Source organism: Monopterus albus, unplaced genomic scaffold (assembly GCF_001952655.1).
Source record: "Monopterus albus unplaced genomic scaffold, M_albus_1.0 scaffold3.1, whole genome shotgun sequence".
NCBI classification, from domain to species: domain Eukaryota; kingdom Metazoa; phylum Chordata; class Actinopteri; order Synbranchiformes; family Synbranchidae; genus Monopterus; species Monopterus albus.
Window position 1 is genome coordinate 556683 of NW_018127883.1, and position 23932 is coordinate 580614.

At 39.1% G+C, this 23932-nt stretch overlaps 4 protein-coding genes across 6 annotated transcripts in view; 2 read left to right on the forward strand and 2 right to left on the reverse strand.

Annotated features, from left to right (window-relative positions):
* Window positions 1-19: 19 nt before the first annotated feature.
* LOC109960357 (cholesterol 25-hydroxylase-like protein) lies at window positions 20-3382 on the reverse strand. Of its 2 annotated transcripts, none has more exons than XM_020600402.1 (3): window positions 3309-3382; window positions 2240-2327; window positions 20-1462 (listed from the first exon to the last, which is right to left on the reverse strand). In XM_020600402.1, the coding sequence occupies exons 2-3, from the start codon at window positions 2243-2245 to the stop codon at window positions 641-643; spliced, it is 828 nt and encodes a 275-aa protein (XP_020456058.1). In that variant the 5' UTR covers window positions 2246-2327; window positions 3309-3382; the 3' UTR covers window positions 20-640. The 2 variants fall into 2 exon arrangements, with proteins under 2 accessions (XP_020456058.1, XP_020456067.1); XM_020600411.1 differs by lacking the exon at window positions 3309-3382 and adding an exon at window positions 3152-3228.
* On the forward strand, window positions 3156-6766 carry itprip (inositol 1,4,5-trisphosphate receptor interacting protein). Of its 2 annotated transcripts, none has more exons than XM_020600381.1 (2): window positions 3156-3233; window positions 5074-6766. In XM_020600381.1, the coding sequence occupies exon 2, from the start codon at window positions 5145-5147 to the stop codon at window positions 6744-6746; it is 1602 nt and encodes a 533-aa protein (XP_020456037.1). In that variant the 5' UTR covers window positions 3156-3233; window positions 5074-5144; the 3' UTR covers window positions 6747-6766. The 2 variants fall into 2 exon arrangements, with proteins under 2 accessions (XP_020456037.1, XP_020456045.1); XM_020600389.1 differs by lacking the exon at window positions 3156-3233 and adding an exon at window positions 3461-3541.
* A 1170-nt stretch (window positions 6767-7936) lies between these two features.
* On the reverse strand, window positions 7937-10621 carry LOC109960363 (glutathione S-transferase omega-1). The gene is made up of 6 exons (XM_020600427.1): window positions 10459-10621; window positions 9452-9560; window positions 8891-9113; window positions 8687-8788; window positions 8382-8488; window positions 7937-8108 (listed from the first exon to the last, which is right to left on the reverse strand). Exons 1-6 carry the CDS (start codon window positions 10484-10486, stop codon window positions 7958-7960), a joined length of 720 nt encoding a protein of 239 aa, XP_020456083.1. The 5' UTR covers window positions 10487-10621; the 3' UTR covers window positions 7937-7957.
* A 100-nt stretch (window positions 10622-10721) lies between these two features.
* cfap43 (cilia and flagella associated protein 43) overlaps window positions 10722-23932 on the forward strand; it is a 15632-nt gene continuing 2421 nt past the window's right edge. The window contains exons 1-33 of the mRNA XM_020600457.1: window positions 10722-10919; window positions 11145-11398; window positions 11612-11708; window positions 12376-12543; window positions 12748-12898; window positions 13019-13163; window positions 13305-13387; window positions 13565-13696; window positions 13830-13946; window positions 14048-14122; window positions 14234-14382; window positions 14898-15001; window positions 15204-15353; window positions 15840-16000; window positions 16166-16330; window positions 16413-16543; window positions 17141-17306; window positions 17674-17778; window positions 18410-18487; window positions 19220-19345; window positions 19436-19540; window positions 19654-19770; window positions 20321-20512; window positions 20858-21064; window positions 21239-21325; window positions 21507-21587; window positions 22037-22165; window positions 22259-22378; window positions 22620-22727; window positions 22964-23050; window positions 23125-23213; window positions 23324-23534; window positions 23850-23927. Coding sequence (XP_020456113.1) covers window positions 10891-10919; window positions 11145-11398; window positions 11612-11708; window positions 12376-12543; window positions 12748-12898; window positions 13019-13163; window positions 13305-13387; window positions 13565-13696; window positions 13830-13946; window positions 14048-14122; window positions 14234-14382; window positions 14898-15001; window positions 15204-15353; window positions 15840-16000; window positions 16166-16330; window positions 16413-16543; window positions 17141-17306; window positions 17674-17778; window positions 18410-18487; window positions 19220-19345; window positions 19436-19540; window positions 19654-19770; window positions 20321-20512; window positions 20858-21064; window positions 21239-21325; window positions 21507-21587; window positions 22037-22165; window positions 22259-22378; window positions 22620-22727; window positions 22964-23050; window positions 23125-23213; window positions 23324-23534; window positions 23850-23927 — 4197 coding nt within the window. The 5' untranslated portion in view covers window positions 10722-10890. The remainder of the gene's footprint in view (window positions 10920-11144; window positions 11399-11611; window positions 11709-12375; window positions 12544-12747; window positions 12899-13018; window positions 13164-13304; window positions 13388-13564; window positions 13697-13829; window positions 13947-14047; window positions 14123-14233; window positions 14383-14897; window positions 15002-15203; window positions 15354-15839; window positions 16001-16165; window positions 16331-16412; window positions 16544-17140; window positions 17307-17673; window positions 17779-18409; window positions 18488-19219; window positions 19346-19435; window positions 19541-19653; window positions 19771-20320; window positions 20513-20857; window positions 21065-21238; window positions 21326-21506; window positions 21588-22036; window positions 22166-22258; window positions 22379-22619; window positions 22728-22963; window positions 23051-23124; window positions 23214-23323; window positions 23535-23849; window positions 23928-23932) is intronic.

Below are 23932 nucleotides of genomic sequence, written 5' to 3' on the forward strand. Positions count from 1 at the left end.
CTAAGACGGGGCTGACAGTCGAGTGTTGGTATCTGTAAACAGCTTCCAGCATAAATAGTTTTAAATTAGTATTCGGATGATTTTGTGGACTCGTTTTGTTTGAGACATCACTGTTGTTATTTCCACATCATCATCTGTGCATCTGTGGGGTGATCTCCTTTTCAGTGACTGCACTTACAATATTTTTATATTTGTATGTGTATCTATTTATCTTATTATATAACAATTGGATATGGCATTTCACCCATGTGCACACAAATAAAATGGAGCTGACAAATAGTTTTACACTTACTTTATCATCTGAATGATTCAAAGGAAAAAAAAATAAGGGTTTCTATTTTTTTGAACCAACTGATTAGAGATTAAAGGAAAGGTATAAAACATATTTCTTGTTAAACTCTACTTTCATTATTTGACAGCTAGGTTACTTTTCGGTCAGTGGCAGTAAAGTAGTTAGAAAAAACAAGAATTAAAATGGCAACAACGTATGATTTTGAAAGTTATACATGTAATAATTTTAAATATTCTTCGTTATGCTAAATGAATGCTGTGGTCAGCTCAGTTAAATGAATTCTAATCGTGACTTCGAGCCACTCTTGCAGCGTAATCCACTGCTCTACTGACAATCATGTGCTCTCTGTCATTTGATGTCCTCTATGTCGTCTTCCTGCAGCGTGTAAAAGAGTCTGTCCCAGTGTGTGAAGTAAGGTGCGTAGTTCACTTTGACTTTAAAGTGGTGGAGGTGATGATACCGAGCTCCTCCATAGAGGCCAAAAGGCACCAGTCTATGTGGAGACCATGGAAATTCATAGCCCGAGTGAGCCTCCACAGACAGATAAATGTTAGTGACAAAGAATAACATCTCAGTGAGTGGATGGCAGCCCAGGAGCATGGGGTTCAGCTTTGCGAAGAAGCCGAGGCTCAGCATCTCCCAGACACCTGTGTGTTCTGCCGTCAGGGAGAAAGTGGCAGTGTAGAGGTGGTGCTCCTTGTGGAAGAAACGGTAGAGCCAGGGCACCTTGTGATGCAGCAAATGCCACAAAAAGTACTGCGTGTCAAACAGGAGGAGGCAGACCAGCACGTCCTGAATCACAGATTGCATCTCCGGTGCCAGTGGAGGACAAACCACAGGTCTCCAGTACCAGTGCACAACAGAAAGGGGGAGAATGAAAGAGACATGGTTGTGAAGACATTTGCACAAGCACCTCCAAGCCTTCGTCCATGTCACTTGGTTTTGAGGCTGGATCCTGAAGCGACGTATAAGGATCAGTCTTGAGCAGAGCAAATCCAAAAAGATGTAAGGCAAACAGCAACTCAGGTAAACAGTGAGAGAGAATAAAACTGGAAAAAACGGGGATCGGAGGATCTGCCATTCTCTTAACCAGTCCCAAACAATCTGCAGGAAAAGCTTCTCTGTGGCCTCTGAGCTTTTCATCGCTGCAGACAAGTCAGACTGGGATGACTTTGAAGAATGGAGAACAGTAGCATTAGTGCCATTATGCAACATCCTTATAAAGTATTTCCCTGATGTGTGTGTGTGTCACTGGGTGAGTGGATGGATGGGGGGTGTTTTTATAATGAAACCATTTGTTTTCATTAGAAATTTAATTAAGCCACGTACTGTGCTGCTGCAACAGTACTTGTCACTGAATATGACAATGTGTTTTATGTCTGTAATTCAGTGAATTTCTGCTTTTAAAGGCCAATGTTCTGACTGTTGCTCAGGTTCTTGAATAGCCTGTTAAAAGAAATTAGTCGAGCTCAGTCTGTGCATCTTACTGTGTGCGTTCTGGCTTTGTTCAGGCATAAAGCGCCATCTGGTGGATTGTTACAGACACTGCGGTTGCTGAAGTTACCATTGTCTGATAACAGTAGAACCACCTGTTGTTTACTGTCAGGGTTGATATTTTATATTTGGTGCCATTTCCAAGATTCATAACCTGTGATTCATATAGTTTTTTAACTTTATGGCTTTTGATTTTTTTCCGTTTTCATCATCATCAGCTAATATGATAACTTAATATGAAATCAAATAGAAGAGGAGCTCTTACATTCAGGATTTCACAAGCTCCTATATCACAGAAGAAACTGCTTTTTGAAGTGTCTACAAAACCTTTGAAATAAACTAAACCAATGTCCACATTTAGTAGATTATGGGTAGCTAGCATTGTTTGCCAATGAAACATGCACACACAGACACACACGTCTGTTTTCATTCCTCATGGGAAACTTTACTTACATTCATTTCCTGGATACTTCCCCTCACCTCGGGGTGGAGTGACGGTCTGTAGGGAAGTCCAGTAGGATCAGAGCTGGGAGAACACGAGCTGGAAACAGAAACACAACTGGATCGTGACGAGCATCAAAATGCATTTCAAAGTTACAAAACCACATGTTATACACAATGTTTGAATGATTGACATAATACATGAGAGCAAGTCACATCCTGTTAACTGGAAGCCAAGGCAAATATTATTTGTAGTATAAACCAACAGACTTAAAATGCCACAAATCACAAATAGGCCTCAAGGCTGCTGAAAGTGGAAAGATTATATTTGGAAAAAAATGGAGTCGGCATCTTTTACAGTTTAGAAGGAGAATATGCACAAATGTAAGATCAGGATGAAATAATAGTTTAATTCCAAGATACTGACCTCATAATTATGAGAAAGGTTTAAGGTGCATTGCTGTTTGAGAACACAGAGGCATTATGGCGCCACCTGATCTATGTCCAACTTGGTTTGAAACAGTTGACAATACTGTATAGACAATCGCTGATTAATGGTGGTAGGCTATTATTATTATTATTATTATTATTATTTTATCAACATCCATTTAAATATCAGTAGAATTTTGTTTGGGTTTTTCAGCCTTATCTACAACATTAGAAGGTTTTCTCATACCTAAGTCACACTAAGGTCTCCCTTTATCTTTAAACACACTCTCATGTTATTCTGACTGGTTTAAGATCTTTTTTTTTTAATTCTGAATGACAAAACATTTGAACTGTGCACACTGTCTGTGCTATTTTCATCGTGAAAGCGAAACCCTGCTGCTGAGCACAGGAAGCTGGGCGTGCTCCGTCTTTGTGGGTGGAGCGCACGGCCAGGAAATGTGTCACCAAAAAAATAGAAAGAGCTGTGAAACTAACTGATCCTCACGCTGGTTGTTCACCTCGGGTTGTTCTCGCTTAACACGCCCATGGTTTGAGGATGCGGCCGCTTTCACCGGAGGTAGGTTCACCAACTTCTTACAGCGCATGTCTTCTCATGTGACATCCCTAAACTCGACAGAGAACATTTACTTACTGTAGCCTGTGTTGGCCAAATTGCGCAATTACGCTGCTGTTACTTCAGTTTTCGGGAATTCATCGGTTGCGCCGTTTTTGCTTAAAGCCCCGCACAGCATCTCACAGAGCATCGTGCGTTAGACAGGAGGCTGTGCGTGACTCATGTGTCTGGAATAAAGTGTTTGCAGCCACGTTTCCGTGACCACTGGGGTCACTGTTTTGTTTCTAGGACAACTGAGGAGGTGCCCGCTGGTAATGTGTCCAACTACATCACTTTCCAAACACACAACAGTGTCACAGTGAAGTAATTCACTCACTACGATTTTCCGAACACGCAGCTTTCTGGGCGCGGGATGATGCGGTCACATCACATTTACTTATGTTCTTAACTACTTTATGAAAATACTGTTTAGTTTTAGAGGAAAGTACTATGTTTTTTTATTGCACCTTATTTCTCAGACAGCTGTGGGATGTTTCCTATAAAATGATGTGTGATTAGCTTTTATAAATTAGATGAATATTCTATTAGGCTATAAAAAAAAGGGCTGCAACTAATGAGGATTCTCATTATTGATTCATCTGTCAGTTTCTTATTGAATCCTTATCTATACACTGTAAGAAAATAAGTTTATCTACAACTTGACCAGCTGCAACATGCTGCGTCTGTGTCAGTAAATAATAATAACTATTATTGATATTTATGTATTTAGCTTTAGTCGTGTTTTACTCACACCAGAGTTTTTACATAGTGGTCTTGGTACTTAATGTAACTTTTGTTGAACAGTAACAAATGGAAGACAGTGGTAAATGCTTAACCCTAAATGGACAAATGCTGTACATTAATAAATGTCTTCATATCCTCTTCTTCTACATTGTAATGTGTGTGTGTTGTATGTTTATATATTGCATATAAATGCAAAAGATAGGCCTTAAAGTAAAGCCTTGCTACTAACATTAGCTGCGATAAGTTACCAGTTCTACCGGACCAAGTTAAGCCGTAACAGCAAAACCGCCTCTGTTTGTTTGGATGGACTGAGCCATGTAAGTTTTGGAAAGCATCCTAGTGAGTAAGTCATGGGAAGATTCCCTGGCTCTCTGGCCTCACATGCTCACCATTACTGCTCTCATTTTAAAGCTCAAATTTGACAGAACACTTCATAATCTCATGATGTTACGGTGAGATCATGATGCGTGCATACTTCCTTTTTCTTGTCTTATTTTCCAGAGGAAGTGTCATTTCAAGCACATTATATGCTTTTATCTTAGAGATTACAGTGACAGTATTAAGGTAATTCAGTCCATCCTCACCAGAGCATTATAAAAATGTGTCGTCGTCTCTTTAAATTCTACTTGAACTTAAACTTGAAACATAAGCAAGACACTTGTGTAATTTCCTCTTCTGTACAGTATGTTGCATTACTTGTCGGTTATCTGATGACGTTCAGGAAGGAAGATAATAAAGTCAGTGTGAGTGTTTTCCACATTGTGTTGCTCAGAAAATGAATTGCATAGAAAAGGGAGGTCATTCATTTTATTTAGGATAAAATATTATCAGGCTGTAAATGTTAAGAGGCACAAAGTTGGTAACAGTTTGATACTGGACGAGTGCCTCATTCAGCCCACTGGCTCTATATTTAGAGATGCACTCTGTGCTTCCCCCTGGTGGGTGAAGTGCTTCACAAAAATAACTGGACTTTTTTCATTCATTTTCATACATTTTATTGTGTACAGCAGTGCTACCTTTTGTCTTGCCAGTAAAACCATTATTTATGTTTTTGTTTCAGGATCTGAGCTGCAGCTGCCCAGACATCTGCAGACGACGTATTTAAATGTGTACGCTAGAAACCAGCTGAAGATGCAGGCGACCATTGCCAGAATGTGTGTGGTGGTGGCTGCTGTCATATTAAACCATCCCGTGCTGTTCCCCCAAGAGAACACCACACTTCCAGACCAGGACGAGGAGCTGATTGCTCGCATGCGGGAGCATGAGGAGAGGCTGCAAGTGGAGCAGGTCAAGCTGGAGAGAGAGCTTTCACAGCTGGACTCAAAGCAGGAAGAGACCAGCTCTGAGGAAGGTTATAGTTGGTACTTCTGGAGCACCGTCTCTTTCATCGTATTTGTATTTATTGAGATGGGCAGGGTGGATCTTGTTGACAGCGAAAACCGGCCAGCTGAGGATGAGGACATCTTTTCAGAGAGTGGATCCATTTCTCCCAGGACAATGGTACTAAATAAGGATGTCCTGAGCAACTTTTGTGACAAATGCACCTACACTTCAGCCCGTGAAAACTGGAGGGTTAGGGAGTTTGTCGAGGGTTTTGCTGATGACTTGTTGGAATCACTCAGAAGCGTATGTGACAGGGACACAGACATGGAAGTCGGGGATTTTGTTGGCGTCGGAAGCATGTTTGAGTCTTGGAAGGTTTGCAAGCCTCTGATATGCGACCTTATGGTTCCTTTCTCACCTCCAGATCCATACTCCTTCAAGTTCCACCTGTGGTGCAGCCCCTCCAGGGACATGCCTCCCCACATGCAGGGCTGTGGCAAGATAAAGGTGACCAAGTTGGGAGAAAATGAGGAGGGCTGTCTCTGTGGCTCTGCTAACCTGGGTGAGGACATGCTCTGTCTGTTGCATAGCAGAAATGGTGACACGCTCAGAGCGGACCACAGTCCCGAGGAACTGCTGTGCTCCAGGAACACACCTTTCTTGGCTAAAGATCAAGTTATGAAGTGGTTTCAGATCTCTGTAACCAAAGCATGGGGACGCATCTCTCACAAATATGACTTCGAGGTCACTTTTCGCAACCTCGATGCAGCTGGCGCTTTGAAGATTCGATTTCGTTCAGGGAAAATCATTGTAATGAACATCATACCGGTGGTTCAGCTGGAGGATACAGATGCTTATTTTGTTTCCCACTTTCCATCAGATTGTGACAGCTCTCCAGACACATACTGGCCCCTCTCATTTGCTGTGTATGAGAGGAATTTGCTGAAACACTTTGCTAAACGCCTGCCACAGAATTCCTGTCATTTACACTGCCTTCAGATTGTTACTTTCCTACACAGAAAGCAGACAGGGCTCACAGGAAAAAGTGCCCTTACTAACTACCACTTAAAGACTGCTCTGCTGCACCTGTTGCTGAGTAAAAGGCCTTCTGCGTGGGGCATGGAGAGTATGGAGCACAGGCTTCGGGATGTATTTGGCTTCTTGCAGAGGACCCTTCAGGAGAAGAGACTTCATCACGTTCTAGTTGGAAACCCTAAAGTCCCTCGAGAAGTGCTGCTCCCTGAGATAATTCGCAAAGCAGAGCCCATCAATCTGTTCAGGCCTCTGGTGTTGCAGACAGACCTTTATGCAGCAACAGTAAAGCATTGCCAGGAAATGTTGAGAAATGCATCTGTGCTCATACAAGAGTACACACCTCACTTATCAAATGGCGGCCTACACCACAGCTAGATGAAAGCTTGTGAGCACCAGACATGTTCAGTGCAAGACTTTTAGCACTAGCACATCTTTTAAATAACATTCAGTGTTACTAGAATAAATGTTACTTTTAGAAGGTGCACAACCAACAGTTATTTCAGTTTTATAATAGACAGGTAGTGGTTTTGGTGTAGCTGCTTCTTTTTCACTTGACAAAGTAACTAATGAATTTAGAATATGGCCTCAAGCTAATACATTATATTTTTTCAGTATCTCACCAGTGGGTTTGTAAAATCTAGCCATAGAGTAGTGTAGTCATTTTTAATAAACTCATCAGGTGGGACTGTGAAGCTTAGAAGACATATTGCTTTTATTAGCAGTGGAACCAAGAGGAGAGGTGTTTAGGAGATATCCCTCTGCCTCTAAAAGAAGCAGCTCCAATTTACATGAAGGGTAACAATTTTAGAAATGCAATTCACCATTCACCCCCCAAAAAAGTCTAATCCCTTTTGTAGTTTTAGAAAATATTTTAACAGAAATACCTCTCAGATTGTGCAGGTCTAAACTGGACTCAGTTACAGTATAGCACTTTTGTTTCATACATATTGTTACAAATGAAAGGGCAGCTATAAAGTGTATTGTTTTTGTTTATATTGTCAGTTTGTAATGCTTTTTAATAGAGTGAAACTTAATTATGCCTGTTATATTTCCACTGTGTTGATGTCAGATCTTTGGTAGAGCTCCACCTTATTAAATTGGACCACCCATTGTAGACTGGGACTAAAATATATTGTAGTTTTTGTTTATTGCAATACAGAAAATTCTCATTCAGTTCAAGTACATCTACATTTTATATAAAAAAAACCACTTTAAGATGAATCAGCTGCCGTCATAGGACTGTACCCCATTCCCAGTAAAGTGATATTTATTTCCCCTCATAACAAAACATGTCTTAAATGTCAAATAAGTAAAAAAAAATTCCCTTATCAAATGTATCATAGAAATAGTAAAGAATCTTGATTTTGCTGAAATATAAATAGTTTCTATTATATCAACGTTTGATTAACACACACAACTCCAAAATAACTAGGATCAAAAACATGAATATTACCTTATTTCAGGCATCTAACCAAAAACCCATCAAAAATCAATTTTTGACCAAGGGAACCTGAAGTGCAGAAATGCTAACTGGGTTCTGTGTTAAAGAATGGAGTAGACCGTTTAAGATTTTGGCTGCTCATTTTCTACAGGCCATAGTCATAGTCAGCTTTCCCCTCAGTGTAAGTCTTGTAGAAGCCCTTGTAGGTGTCCACACTATGCGTGGTGGCTTTGACAGTTGGGTCCTCCGACATGCAGTCTTTCCACTTCTTCAGCTCAGATGAGTTGACAAGGCAGCTGCAAAGACAAAGGAACTGAGATCATTCACCTAAGGCGGAACAAGATGAAACATGAACACAAGTCACCCTCATTAAATCTGAATTGATGAAGGAAAGATGAAAAAGAATACTATAATATGTTCTGTTCCTGATCTTTGTTGGACAGGTCTTACTTTGGACTGTACCTAATATTTATACTTATTACCCTTTTCTAATTAACCTTGAGTGTCTTAAAATGCTTCCATAAATAAACTGTATTTATGTTTAAGTGTCCTGAGAGATTATTACTTACTTATTCAGTTCAAGGACTTCCAGCCTTTCAAAGAATGGCCACATCCAGTAGTCAATCATTGTGATGGAGTCACCACCAAAGAACCTGGTCTTTTTATTAACCAGGAACTGGGAAATAAACATTATATTAATCAGCACTGATTAAAACACTTAAGAGAGGTAGAGTCATTAAAGATGAACACACAGAAGAATTCACTTCTTATCTTTGGCTGTTTTACATTTAAACTCATTTATAGGGACAGTTTTGATTTTAAATGTTTCACCTCTAGTAAATGTGTTAAACAGCGACACTCATTTGCCACATACCTCATTTAATTTGGCAAACTTCTCTTTCATTTCAGCTTCCAGTTCTGAGACATCCTCACCTTTATTTCTCCCAGCTGGGATCTTGTAGAAGTACGGCACCACCTGTAGAAAAGTGGCATTAATAGGATTATTGGATGACACAAACAGTAGACAAGTATGCAAACAAAACCCCAAGATTTAGATGAAGGTCTTCATATACGATACCTTGGAAAAATGCTCCAGCAACATCTTCTGTTGAGCTTTAGCAAAGGGAGAGGAAGGAAGCAGCTTCTTCTCAGGGTAAGCTTCATCCAGATATTCACAGGTGATGGCAGACTCATATATCACCTCACCAGCAGGTGTCTCCAGTGTTGGGACGAGACCCAGGGGATTCTTCATAAGGAACCACTCAGGTTTGCTTGCCAGGTCGATGTTGATGATGTCATGCCTGAAAGACAAAAACAGGCTCAGCAAATTTAAGTGACCATACAAGTGACGGAAATCTCATGTTTTGGTATTAAATGGTCATATATAGCACTTTTCTATTCATTGAAGCGCACTCAAAGAGCTTGACACTATTTCCCATTAAGGCATTCGCACATGCAAACGCTCACACACCGGTGATATCACTGGGAGCAACTAAGGGTTCATTGTCTTGCTTAAGGAGACTTCGACATGCCTGCTAGAGAAGACAGGAATCAAACAGCCAACCCTCCTAATCTACAGCGACTCCTATTAGTGCTGCTATGGTTTAAAGTAAAGTAAAATAATAATGTATGTCTTTACTTGATCCCTTTGGCATTCAGCACTAATCTGGTTCTCTGGGCGAAGGGGCAGAATCTCATACTGTAAAGCCTGATGGAGCCTTTGGGGACTGGGCCGGGTGCAGCACTACCTGAAAGAAAAAGCAATTTCTCTACATGACAGTGAAACTGGCAGATTATGCTGATTTATGTTTGCTAATGCATGAAAATAATTTACATGTACTTATGTTAGTGTAACTTTTTTAAATGTATTGAGCTTCACAACTAGAACTGAAAGTTCATAAGCATCAGAAACAATGCATCAATAATTAATTATAGGTCTTATGGCTACTTTTGAAGTTACACTAAAGTAAAATATTGAATAGAGGACTTTTAATTAAAATTAACTAGCTACAATTTGCTACTTAAGTAAAACTGAGGACTCTTTCCATCACTGTGATAGGCTACAGATAATAGGCTACTCATATTTTAAAAGGAGTGGACTGAATTATTTACTAAGCACTCCTGGTATCTATTGTTTGCTTTACTAATGGAAGAGGATAGATTATACAGTATAGAGGTGTACTCACCATGACTTTGCAAAATGGTGTCTACTCATGTTAATAATGTATATGTCAGCAACGTTGTGCAGAGGTGGAAAGTAACTAAGTACATTTCCTCAACTTTAGTACAGTTTTGAGGTATCTGTACTTTACCTGAGTATTTTCAATTACTGCCACTTCAACTCAACTACATTTCAGAGAAAAACTGTACTTTGTACTCACTATATTTATTAGTAGTATATCGCAATTCTTTAGTTAATAAATAATAAAAATGTTTCCCACGTTTGAAAGTGGGTTCTAAACAGCATAAATGGTTTAACTAGGATGACTAACACGCTTTCATAACAGTAAGTGGTGCAAAACACGAAGAATGGGTCGCTCAACATCAGTTTCCTTTAATTTTCGCCTTAACTGGTAAATAGGAAGCAGTGTTAAGGGGCCTACAAGATTTCTTGAAAGTTAGTCAAGTAATCGCTGTAAATCTTACCTTTGGTGAAACACTTTTGAGTAGACATATTTACCCTTCACGTGATGAATCGTATCAGTATAAGAATAGACAGAGACGAAGGCAGTCAAGAAACTACAAGGAAGAGGGAGAACTACTATCCAAAGCTATATATTATTATGGCTAAATTCCTAAAGTTTGGTGTGGGCGTGTCAAATAAGGTATCAGCCAATCCGCTTGATAAGTAGTGACATAACATCCTGTTTCTGTGTCTAAACTCCTCCAAACCCAAATTCAATTGGTGGAACCTGTCACATGGCCTGTCCTTTCTACAAATAACTTCCGGTTAGTATAAAAGGGTGGTTTCTAACGCGTTCTTTGGTTTCCAGGGTTACGTAGAGATTCTCCTGTTGGTTTATTTGTGGTGTTTTTGAAAAGGAGAAAAAGTAAACTTTTATCTAGTCTCATTTTAAAATGAATGACATTGGAAACTTAGAAGTAAGGTATGTGGCCGCTCCAAGGATACCTGCCTACTTTTTCTTAAGCACGTCTATATACAACGTTAAAGTAAATGTCGCATGTCTACATCACCACAACATAAGGATACCTGTCTACTTTTTTTAAGCACTTCTATATACAACGTTAAAGTAAATGTCGCATGTCTACATCACCACAACAGTTAGCTAGCTAACTGGGTAATATTTGCCATTTTGTATTACTTCCTCCAGGTGGATACAAGGCTTTACAAACAAGACTATCGTATTTGTGGACAATAAAACAGTATGTTACACATGTGGAATTCATATCTGTTTTCTGAATCTGGAGACAAAAATGCGTTGTGTTCTTCCGAGTCCTTGCAGAGGCATTGGTGCCTTGACAGCCAGTGGCAACAGTAAGATTTTTGCTTTCTCTGAGCAAAAACTGTTCCCATCTATATTTGTGTACATTTTTCCTGAACTTCAGCTAAAGAATGAACTAAAAGGTAAAGTATTATTTTCTCTCAAATGTCTCAAAGTAACACCATGGCAAAGCACATTAATGTTGACTTTTTAATTTTTTAAAAGGCTATTTTTATCATGTAGAAAAAACTGCCATGAAATAATATCCTGTAGGATGTATTTGATTATATGCATCCCTCCTATATGTATTTTCTCTCACGCAAATCCTAAATAGTTACCACTGATTCATTTTCTAGGAACAGCACAACTGGACTACACGCATCTGACATTAAGCGATGGTGGTCCTTACTTGGGCTGTTGTTCCTCTCTTCCAGACCACACCATAACAGTGTGGTAAGCCACTGAAAGCAGTACACTACCTTATACTATGTGCTACTGTGGGAGAATTTTTCCTGGGCACAGTGAGGGTCCATTTCTCATTCATACAGTTTTCTACCTGCTGACAGAAAGCACTCCAAGTCTAAACAGTCTGTTGCAAAGTATACGATTTACTTGGGGGGAAATCAAAAACACCCCCAATAACATCTGTTTCCAGTTCATGGAGCAGAATGCCTACAGAGCTCGAGACATCCCTTTTATACTCTCTATAGCTCCTCCTTGCTTGTGGCTTGCTTCATCCCACCTTTCTTTCTGACCTACTTAGGGATATTTTATTATTGTTTCACTGATCAAAGTGTACCTCACATGGCAGATGCAAGTCATGCTGGCTCCTTCAGGTTCAAGGCTAGGTTACATGATTGACATCAAAAAAGAAAATCCCCCTTTACATAACATCACCCCCCACTGCCTGCTGTCAAGGCCATCATCTTTGCTCAGTCTGGGCAGCCGTCCAAACAGACTTGCTCACCTCTGCCTGTATCACCCTTATCAGCCTTGTACACATTAAAATAAAACAAATTAAAGCACATAGTGCAAATGAGAATACATAAAGCAAACTAATGTCCAACACTATATATTAAGCTAAGCAGCTCTGTTATGTATCCATGACTATATGATGCAGGAACTGGGAAACTGCTGAGCCAATTTGTACACAACCACAAGCTGGGCAGGATGTCATTTCTTTGGTCTTCAACCCATTGAATTGGCAGCAGCTTTGTGCTTTGGGCACTACATTCCTCACTGTCTGGAATATTGAGAAGAGTGCCAACTTTCATGTCCTGAAACCAAGGTAAAGCAGGCTTGGATGTACAAGCATGTAGTTAAAATCTGGTTGAGGTTTTCTGTCACTTTATATACTTTTAACTGATAAGTTCAACTACATTACCTGTGTGTATTCTTTGCTTTCAATGGGGACTGAAAAAACATATAGAACTGAGATGATACATTGTGAAATGATATTATGCATGTGTGCGTCATATTTTTTGCATTGCAGCATGATAGAGCTTCCAGCAACTGATGGATCATTTGTTGAGAGACTGGAGCACACTTCTTATACTGTCAGTGATAAGCTGCCCTATTATGGTCCAGAGATGGCTTCATCAGCCATCTCAGGGCTCAAGGGAGACAAGACAGAGAGCAGTGCGGTATTGTACCACTATCAGATCTACATTAATGCTAACAAAGCAAATACACTTTCACCAACAATATGTTTGTTTTGGGGATCCAATTTCTTATATTACCCAACTCCACATGTCTTTACACAGACTAAATTCTGCACCAAAGCCAGACTTACTCCTACCGCCATCTGCTGGACAGCCACATCACAGCTTTATGTGGGCTGTGAGGAAGGCTTTCTCCTTCTTGTTGATCCAGAGAGCCTCTCTGTCTCAGTCCTCATCAATCCCAAAGGTAAACAATCATGCACACTGAGATATGGTAGATATTAAGAAAGTCACTGGTAGTATTTCTACACTTTTATATAAGTATTGCCTTATTTCATTTGGCGATAGAAAAGACGATGACACCTGCTTGTGCTTCTCCTTTGTTCAGCTTCTGATGGTGTCCCTGAAATCAGACAGAGCAACTTTCAAGGTTTAGCCCTTAGCAAGGATGGTTTGATTGCTGTAACCAAGGTACAAGCTCATGAATTTATTACAGTTACACCTTGGCTTACTGAGTGTAACACCTTCAATATTTAATAAATGACAATACATTGATTCATCTGCCAATTTGTGATCTGAATTGCAATCTTAGTCATCAGGAATTGTCAGTTGCTTCAACTTAAAAGCACTTGTGCTTTTGGTTTACAGGAGAGTGTGGTGCACTGTCTTCAAATTAAAGGGACACAGCTCAATGTCACAAAAACACGGAAATTAGAAGGGGCTGTCACAACTGCAATGTTCTCCCCTGACTATGACTCATTACTTTTAACCTCTAATACTGTAAGTACTTAAATGTGTCATATGTTTTATGTACCCATTGTACATAAAACACGTGATATTCCATCAAATGATAACATTTGAGAGACACAGTATTAAAAAATGTAAGAATATAAAAGGCTTTTTTGTTCTTCAGGGTCAGATCTATATTTTGAACTCAACTGAGTCAGATGAGATTGTGAAGGTCATGGATGTTCCCAGCGGCAACTTTGTGGCAGCAACTTTGTTGCCCACTAACAAGAACATTTGTGTGGTAAAACATTTTTGTTGTTCAAGAGGTACAATGTCATGTGTAATTTAGGTTAATGTCTCTTAAGTGAGCAACAGTCTTTGTGATTTCACTGCTGGTTGCAGTCACTGAGGGATTCTGGAGAGCTGCACTTGTCTGAGGATGGCATTTGCCTCAGTTCATTGTCTCTTCAAGCTGAGGTCAGCTTCACCACATATGAACAAATCTGATGTGCCACATTTTTATAATCTTTAAGCATGTGAACACTTAAAATTTCAGTAAAAATAAACTTGTAATCTTTGTTTGTGTAGATAACAAGTCTAGCCTGCTGTCCCATTGCGCAATATGCTGCTGTTGGAACAACATCAGGAAACGTCCTTTTCGTTGATGTGAACAGGAAGCAGCAGCCTCGCCTGGTGCATCAGGTTCATCTCTACCACACTCCTGTGGATCACCTAGTGCAAGTATACTCCATCTCTGTGATAACATAAAGTTTCAGTTTAAGACTGGACTTGTATCATCATCTGTTTATGAAGTGGAGGCTTTAGTTATATCAGCCAATAAAACCCAGAGAGGAAAACTGCTCTCATACTTTTTGTCAGGAAAACACAAAATGTCACATTAAATAGTTACAGGCTTTTTTAAATGCGTGCAATATTCTGTTTGTCTTTTGTGTGTTTGTGTGTGCTTGTATTTATTTGGCTTGTACTGTATATGTTTGTGAGAACCAGTTTTAGACACTTTAATCATTTTGGTTAGGCCTCATTTTCTCACACACCTGTTAGAGGGTTAAGACTTGGGTTAAGTGTTAGGAAAAATTCACGATGACCCTCCCCACTTCATCCAACGACGGTGGAGGGCCAAAGGCAAAGCACAGTTAGGGTGAGGGCTAGGGTAAGGCATTTAGATGTGATGGTTGAGTGTTAGGTTTGGGGGGGTGTGCATTGTGACAAATGTGTATGTTTATGTTTGCAGTTTTGACCCAGAGGGACATTATCTTCTCACCAGTGGCTCAGATTCACATATCTTTGTAATAGATGCAAAGCCATCAAAGAGGTTTTCAGTCATAGGATATACAGGTAGATACTTTTTAAAACACTTAATCCATTAAACATGTTACTGTTCCTCTGTAGATACCCACACAACATAAAAATGCAAAGTTCATTTTAGCTTAGAAAAAATGTGTAAGTTGGAATGATCAACAGATTTGGTAATTTTATGTTTAGAGAGACCAAAATCAAACTTACCTACACCCTTTTGTCACTGGGCATTTTCCTCCAGTTGTTCCTGGAGCCATTGTGTCACTTTCTATTCAGTGCACAAGGGACTCTGACCAGGTGAAGGTTCTTGCACTGTGCACTGGGAAGGAGGGAAAGAATCAAGAGGGTAGCCTGCTCACAATGCTCACCCTTCCTGCAAGGAACCTTACAGGTACAGCACTGGTAGACTCGATTAATTCACTACTTATTCTCTTGGTCAGATGTTTTTTTTTTTATTAATCAGCACTGACAGCATAAGCCATTTAAAAATGATCTTGTACACATCCAGAGGAGAAAGAGCCATTAATCACAGATTAGGGCCAGTGGCTCATTACTCATAGATTTGGGTCAGTGGCTCATTACTTACTGCTGGGGCATAAGATGAGGGTCTCATGTATGACACATTATTCATAAGATCACGTAGTGATATTGTCCTAAAGCAGTGTTTAGATATGTTGTCGTGAACACTGTTGAAAAGAAATCACAGTGACTGAGCAGTTCTCAAAAACACACCCTTAGTTTATACAGCAGCCTGAAACACTTGCTGAGCAAGAAGGACCCTAAAGTCTAGAGAGGAAAGTGCAGATGTTAAGTCAAGGGTGTGGTAGCAGTTCTGACTTCTTATTACATATTATGATGTGCCTGTGCTGACCTGCAGGTCCAGATTGTGTAGACCAGCACGGTCGTCTGTCTGCTCACATCCTCAGAGTGTCCACATACAAAGTGCCACATCCACTTAATTGCTGTGTTCTGGGGGTCAGTGAGGTCTTTGCATACTGCCACAGGAGAAAAACTCTTCAGCGATTTCAGCTTCCTCAGGTTTGCTGCTGCGTGTTGCTACAGTAACTTAAGATCCTCTTTATCTCAAGTATTGTTGTAACTTTTGTAAAACATAGCAAGTTCTCAAATAAGCAGTGGCCTAGGGTGTGTGTTCCTATTCTGTTTAAGCAAATATAAATTGTTATTCTCTGATTCTTCCTTCAGGATACAGATGGTCTCTCCAGTCAACAGGTGATGCAGCTGGAACCAGAGCAGGAGGTGAAGAGTCATCCTCTGGGCCCTGTCTCTCTCGTTCTGTCTCCTCATCAGCTATGGCTGGCTTCAGTAGGCAGAGATGGTCTACTATGCATTAGAAAGCCTGCTTCCATGGTAGGAGCTTATCCTTGTTAATACTTTTATCATATTTGCTGTGTATGCAGTGTCAGGTACAGTACTATTGCTGCACCTACAGGAGCATTACATTGAGCGGCAATGTCATTCATGCCGTCTCGGTGGAGTTCGGAGCGTGTCCTTCTCTGCAGACGACCAGACACTACTCACTACTGGCTTTAAAGATGGCTCTCTTGTGTGCACTAATCTCAGGTAAAACAAGCAGCCTGTGAACAGTAGAGGGAACTGTTGCTCTCGGTAGTTATGTACTCTCACACAGTTTGATTATAGTGTACAGTAAAACCTATTTTCCTTTCTTACCACTGTCAGTGCGGGACAGTAGTACATAGTACCACTGAAGTGGTAGGTCCAGAGGAAAAAACGCATAAATAAATCTCACCGTTACAGTGGGTGAACATTGTCTTCATCATTATTGACAAAAACACTGTAGTTTATCTTGAGTCAGCCTCATATATACTATCCTGCTGCTAACCACAACAAATGCTCTATTTATTCCTGTTTGAGTAATGTTTAGGAAAATCAGTTTTAGGCCACCTTTATCCTTTTCAAAATATAGTATCTACTATCTAAAAATAATTTAATCATAAGACAGAGGGAAACAACTCTGCAATTAACTTAATTTCCATGAAACTGCAGCATGAATTGTTTTTAAAAGATTATATAGAAATGGTCTGTTTATGTATTTATTTCACTGTGTGGATCACCTGGCTCTCATTAGACTTCTATAGGAAATTCATATCAGCTCTCTATACTTTGCATGTCCTATGTGGTTTCCATGGCACCAAGCAGAATTAAAGATGTGGATGCTGGTGAAGAGACCAAAGCTACTTGGTATAGCCAGTCTATGACTCAGTTCTTGAAGAACGTATTCAGTAGAGAGAACCCCGTCCTCACTGACTTGCCTGAGTGGGGCCAAGGGTTTCCTCCTTGCACTGAAAAACCAGAGGATGGTGAGGTAAGTTATATTCTTTTCTACATAACAGTATAATTACTGTGTTACTTTTTTTTTATGGCTACTGAAATGCGCAACACACCAAATAGCACACAGCAAATGCAGAAGATACAGTTTATTAGGTACATCTACCTAAGACTAAGATAGTAAAAACTGAATCAGCATTTTCTTTCCTTTATTAAGGCACTGTGCTATAAATCTGCTTTGAATATTATATGGTGTAATAGCTTTTCAATTATGTCATTTATTGTGCATGCAAAGTGATTTATACATTGCTTAACTAGGTTGAAATTTTAGCTTGTTTCAGAGCAAATACTTTTACGTATCTTTATCTGCCATTTTTAAAATCTTTTTTGTTAACACTCTATAGGTCAGTAGTGAAACTCTGGATGTGACAGAACAGGATGAGAGTTACAACAGTCTGCTGTCTGCTTCACATTCTCACCCCACCTGGCTGGAAACCAGGCAAGAGGCGGTCAGTGACTAACATGCTATAATATTTGTGGCGGAGGCATAGGATTTGGAGAACTATGTTTAGATACTTCTGCCATGTCTCTACAACATCGCAGGTGGAGGATTGTGAAAGTGCCCTTTGCACCTGTGTGTGATATCTTGCTCAAAAAGCAGCTGTGTTGCTTTAGGCACACAGTTTCTCTGCACTATACCTTGATTTATAATATAAAAAAATCAACAAATTAGCAAGTGGTTAAGAGCTATGAATCAGACAAGCGTTTGTGAAACCAAATGTTTAGTACTTTGTCACCCAACAAAGCTTCTTTATAAGAAATTGATACTGCAGGTGTGGCAGTCTTTGAATTGTGGATTTTACACCTCACAAGTCACCCACAGGAAATGGTCAGAGGTGCTTTCCAGCCTGCTTTTATGCTGCAACATGTTCCCTGAGTGTTGAATCATGTCGACTGATAAAGTATTGAATAGCGTTTAATATTTTTTCCCCATGTGCTAAAATATATCATGACTCATCACTGTCCTTCTGGTTTACTTGCTCAGCCTGGAAAGATGTTGCTGTACACACTTTAATACTGAGTCAATACTTTGTTGGACTTAATATCTTATTTCTTTTCAAAATGAATATATTATAACAGGTTATAAAGGAAGAAAATGAGCAATATTCTGAGACAAAGAAAAACCTGAGGAAAACCATGAGAGAGTTACGTGACACAGTGAGTTTTTATGATGTATATTTTTTATTTTCAGTACTTTCTTGAAAACATAATCATCCTTGCTCACATTGTTGAGAACTCACCCAGTTCTTGCTGACAAAACAACCCACAAAGCATGTAAGTACAAATACTCTATCATTAAACATGCTTAGTAAGTTCTTTTCAATTCAGTAGGACTTATCACTGTAGTACACAGCAGGTTACCATCCAGGGAAACGCATGCACATACTATAAATTAGGGGAAAATATTTTCCAAAAAAACACTGTATTGCTATGTCATAACACACAAAAGCTAAAGGCTAAAAACTGAATGTGGAACTCTGGTAATAAACGAAGAAATAAATACTTAAAAATAAAAAAAAGTAGACATATAAAAAACGTATGAAGCCACGCTAATATCAGCTGATGTCATCACTGTTTTGAAAGTGATTAAAGAAGCGAGTAAGTGGTAAAAAACATCTTTTTACCCCTTTATTTTCCAGTTTTATTTATTTCTAGCACATATTCACATACAAACACATACAAAATACTCCTGGCTTGAAGTTCAAGTCCATTATGAAAAAGACTATTATTTCAGCAGACAAGTTACATTCAGAGTAATGTTTTAACCATCTAGCCAAAGTACTTAAATTAAAGGTACTTGGTCAATTACAAAAGAAGTCACACAGCTATAAAAATGTTCATGAACTTTAGTCTACCAGTATAACTAAACTGTGGTTTCTGTATTGTCAGATACAGGAGATGATGCGTGAAAATGAGATCCTTCCAGATACTGAGCGTCTGGAACAACAGGAGTTCAACGTGGATGTTGATGAGCAAAGGAGACTGGAGGCCATGGTGAACGAGGAAGTTATTAAGGTAATGCACACACAAAGACATGAAGCAATGAGTCTCTGGTTTTGCTTTTAGTTCATGATGGTAAAGATTCTTAATGCAGTTACGTTGTAGGTGAGAAATGAAATCAAGTGGGAGATTATAACAAAATGTTACCTCCGTGATATCCTGAAGAGAGAGTGCTGGGATTCCATGAAGTTCAAAGGCAGGGCCATTAAGGTAAGATGAGGAACAAGCACTGATATGTAAAACAGTTGTTACAGCATTAATTAGCAGAGTATGATATGAGCTCTACATTATTATTCTAAATCACCTCTGCTTGTCTGCCACAGGCTTTTCACTCTGAACGTGAAGTAAAGAACTACCCCCTGAAAGAGCGAACAGTAAAAGAGGTGGAGGACCTTCGCAGGGTTCAAAATATGAGGAAGTTGGAAGAGGCTGTCTGCACTGTAAGCAAAACTAATCTACAGGCCTGAAGAGTCTGTGGTTTATATTCTGATTAACACTGCAGAGAAAAGCAGATATGATGAATTAGAATGAATTAGATATGTTTACTGTATGTTCTAATGTGAAACTGAGCAAACAGCAAACGATGTATCAAAAGTTCTACTATTTTTTTTAAATGTGGGACAGTGTAAATTGACAGTGTAAATTAAATTGTTTTTTTTTTTTATCCTCTGGAAATACATTTCCAGTGAATAAAAACCATTCAAGTAAAAACACGTTTTCTGCTGGAGAATAATTTTAAGCTTTGAATCCCAGTCCTTCATCTGACCTTTCAGCATTTTAACTCTTTTAAATGCTTGAACACGTGCCAGTCCACCAGTGTTGAAACCTTTTTTTATGGCCGTTCAGCTAAAAGCAAGTTGTCATGATTATTCTCTTCCCAGCAATGTTCTTGGGATAAAGTTTATAATCTCATGGCCTCAGATTCAGTCCTCAATGTTTATGCCAGTCCTCTCATTTAGAGTATTTGTCTCCACCTTTCAACTGTAACAGAGCAGCCAAGAGAAAAATTCCAACACCACCAGTGGGAAGGTGGAAGAACAGGGGAAGGAAGACCATGAGGAGAAGAGTGCTGCTGTAACAGGAAGTTTCACCGCTCAGTTAGGATATTCAAATCCTTATGTTTACGATCAGTTCAGCCTGCAAACCACAGAACAGAGGATCAACCAGATAATTCTGCTACAGGTGGGAACCTATTGCAAAAAAAGTTCTCATCAGAAGTACAATAATGCCTTTATATTATACAGTAATTTTATAAAACTGTGGCCAAAACACACTTAAGCAAAAAATGGATAAAAGTAAGTGCACAAAAAATTAATAAAATTAAGTCCACATAAAATAATTGCTTTAAATATATGGTCAACTCAGTCATACATGATTATGGCCATCGTGATCATAAATAATATTTGTGTTTTTGTGGAACATTTTACTCAACTCTATTTGCAGGATGTGATCTATCGCATCAAGATCATCGTGATCATAAATAATATTTTTGTTTTTGTGAAACATTTTACTCAACTCTAATTGCAGGATGTGATCTATCGCATCAAGACAGCGTTTAACACTGAATTTGAGGCGGTGCACAGGAAAAAGGTACAGGAGCTCAACCATGTGAGGGACAGAAACAGACAGATCAGGGAGATCATGCTGGAGCTGGACATGGACAAAAAGCTGTGGGAGCCCAGCCTGACCGACAGCGAGTGGCCAGAGAGGATGCTCACTGTGGACGACTCTGAGGTTTCTGTCTCTCTCATCAAATATCTAAATAGCTGTCAAAGTTCAAATAAAGTTCCAACTCTGTGTGTGTGTGTATGTGTTTTTTATCGGAATGTGAAATAGCATGCTGTAATTATCATATAGGATGCTTTTCCACAGTTTACCAGAGAACTATGCACCTTTGTCCCACTCTAGATAAAAGCAGAAAAGCACCTCACCCTAGAACAGAAAAGGGAGGAGGAGAGGAAAATGCTGGAAGCTCAAAGACATTTGGCTGCCAAGGTATGCTGCCACAATAAATGTATTTTTTACATGCAGTTACTGAGTTTGATTATTATTGACAACGGTAAGACTAAACAGTTCAAAGAAATTGTATTAATGTCTTATGTTTATTTACAGTATACATTATATAAATGTAGCTCAGTTCTGTGATATTAATGAGCTTTTTGTTAATCGGTTGCAGGGTGAAAATTTCAGAGAAAGGGCTCTCACCGACATGATGGATGGAGTGCTTGAAGTGAAAAAAGGCGACATCTTGAAAATGGTGGGTCAAAATATTCATGTTTTTGTTAAAGCATTAATATTGTATTAGATTAATTCCAGATATATTGTTTCATACAAATATCCTGTATAGTACATGTATTTTCTCTAGTGTTACATACAGTATATATACTCATTTGATTGAGAGACTTTAGAGACAGCTTGAAATATACAATTTTTTAAATACCTGGAAGCGCAGATAACAGTTAATGTTGAAACCAGGCAGATGTAAACTGCTCTTAGTGGTCAAATTTTAATAAATCAGGCATGAATAGAAAAAAATCCGATAAATGAAGATAAATTTAACAGCAGATCAGTCAAAGTGAATCAGCAACTATTTTGATAATCACTTGTTTTAGGAATTTTTTTAAGCAAGAATGAGAACAAAAATCTTGACATATACAGACAAATCAATATGAAGGGCATATAGTTTTTGTTGAATTTACTCCACAGGAAATACCACCACCTGATTTTGTTTTGACCAAACCTGACATTCAGTGGAGTGAGGAAGAGAAAAAAGCCTATAAAGAGTTTGAAAAGAAAACCAAAACACTGAATGAGGAGAAGGAGAAATACAAAAAGGTATTGCAGTACACATATTCAGAGTTCTGTTTTGATGAGATTAATGTCTGATCAGTGATCAGTATAAATTATCTGTAAACTTTGTAATCGCAGTTACTGGAACCTGAAATGAAAAGGCTCCTGGTATCCACCAGGAGTGCAACTGAAAAGTTTGATGACATTTTGACTAAACTGTTTGAGAAGAAAATGAAATGTGAAATAGCTATTTCTCAGGTGAGCCTGCACACACATATGCAGTACATGTACAGTATATGACATATGGACAGACTCATAACACAGACATATGTAGTCAGTCTGCATCATCATCACTTCGTTTAGTTGCCTTTGTCTCATTTTCCCCACAAGATGAAGGACCCTGTGGTTTCCTCCTTAACATAATTATGAGATATGATATCTTGTGCATGTGACATCTTTAGAAAATCTTGTGTACTGTTATTTTTAATGTATTTTACAGGAAGAGCTCAGGATTACTTATCTTGTTTACTCAGTCCTCATAGAAGAGGAGATGAGAAACCGAGAGCTGGAGCTCAAGCTCAAACTTGAAAAAACGTTGGCATACAAGGTCAGACAACTCACACACAGTAATGCTGGAGGAATTTATTACTGCCAGCTTCAGATTCTGTTCTTTGTGAGATACCTGAGTGAAGCTTTGTGCTGTTCTTCCAAAGTCTAATTCACCATCTTCCCAGGCATGTTTTGCAAGAGCTAGCCTGTGCTCATTTGTTAGGCTTCAAGACTACCAGTCACTATTTCCCGTACATGCTGCCCTCCTCTAATTGACTTGTATTTCTCTGACAGGATGAAATTGGGGAGGAGGTGAAGAGGCATGAAGAAGAACTAGAATTGTCTCACAAGAACTATGACAGCATTGTAGCTGAGGATAAAGTAAGACTGCTGACAAAATACTGAAATTGATTTGAAATGGCTATGCACATAAAATATTATCTGTTTCCCCCAAGGTTCTTGACAAAGAATTCAGGAAGGAGTTCTTTGATGTTCCAGCCCATGTGGTTGATCATCTATATAAGCTATTCAAGCGTAGACCCAGGTTTGTTAATCTTGCAGTATAATTACAAACATGAATCGTTATGTAGACATTTGCATCATTTGATATCAACTTCATGAGTTATAAGTTCCTACATAGTTTTTACACCTCAGGATTCAAAAGATGAGGACCCAGACTGACAACAACTCCAACCCATTTAAAGAGGAGCATCTGTGTGGTTCTCTGGCTACTGATACACTATGTAAAATGCTGAAGGCCATGGAGGAGCTGGATACTCCAGACAACATGCCAGAAGGCTTGAACCCATCAATCTGGGAGAGGTTTTGCCTTGTCCGCAGAACTAAAGTAGAGAGTGAACAAAAGGTAACGTGAGGACAGGCTCACTGGAAATACAGCGTAACATTGCCCCTCCCTTTACTTACTGTATGCAGAGCCATTTCATATTAGAAATGTTAATTTAGCATAGCATTCATAGTTCCTTTACAGACTTACCTTTTTAATTGCACTTATCAACAAGGATTTTCCAATTCATAGATGTAGCTTCTCCATCACTGCATCTTTTTCAAATGTTTTTATAATACACCACCATTGTAGTACTCATCCCAGCCTGGCTATTAAACAGATTAAGGAACCTTTACCAAATTCTTGAAAGTATTTTGTTGGACATTTCCTTTGCAGATAAAAGTTCAAGCTTTGACTCTTGCTGAGATGCAGGCGTTCCTACAGAAGAGGAAATATGAGGATACAGCAGCTCAGCAGGA

Coding starts and splice junctions, on each gene's coding strand:
- LOC109960363 (XM_020600427.1), bottom strand. CDS start 10,486: ATGTCTACTCAAAAGTGTTTCACCAAAG. Junction 9,114..9,451: donor CTGAATGCCAAAGGGATCAA/GTAAAGACATAC, acceptor TTTGTCTTTCAG/GCATGACATCATCAACATCG. Junction 8,109..8,381: donor GAAGTCCTTGAACTGAATAA/GTAAGTAATAAT, acceptor TTGTCTTTGCAG/CTGCCTTGTCAACTCATCTG.
- itprip (XM_020600381.1), top strand. CDS start 5,145: ATGCAGGCGACCATTGCCAGAATGTGTGTGGTGGTGGCTGCTGTCATA.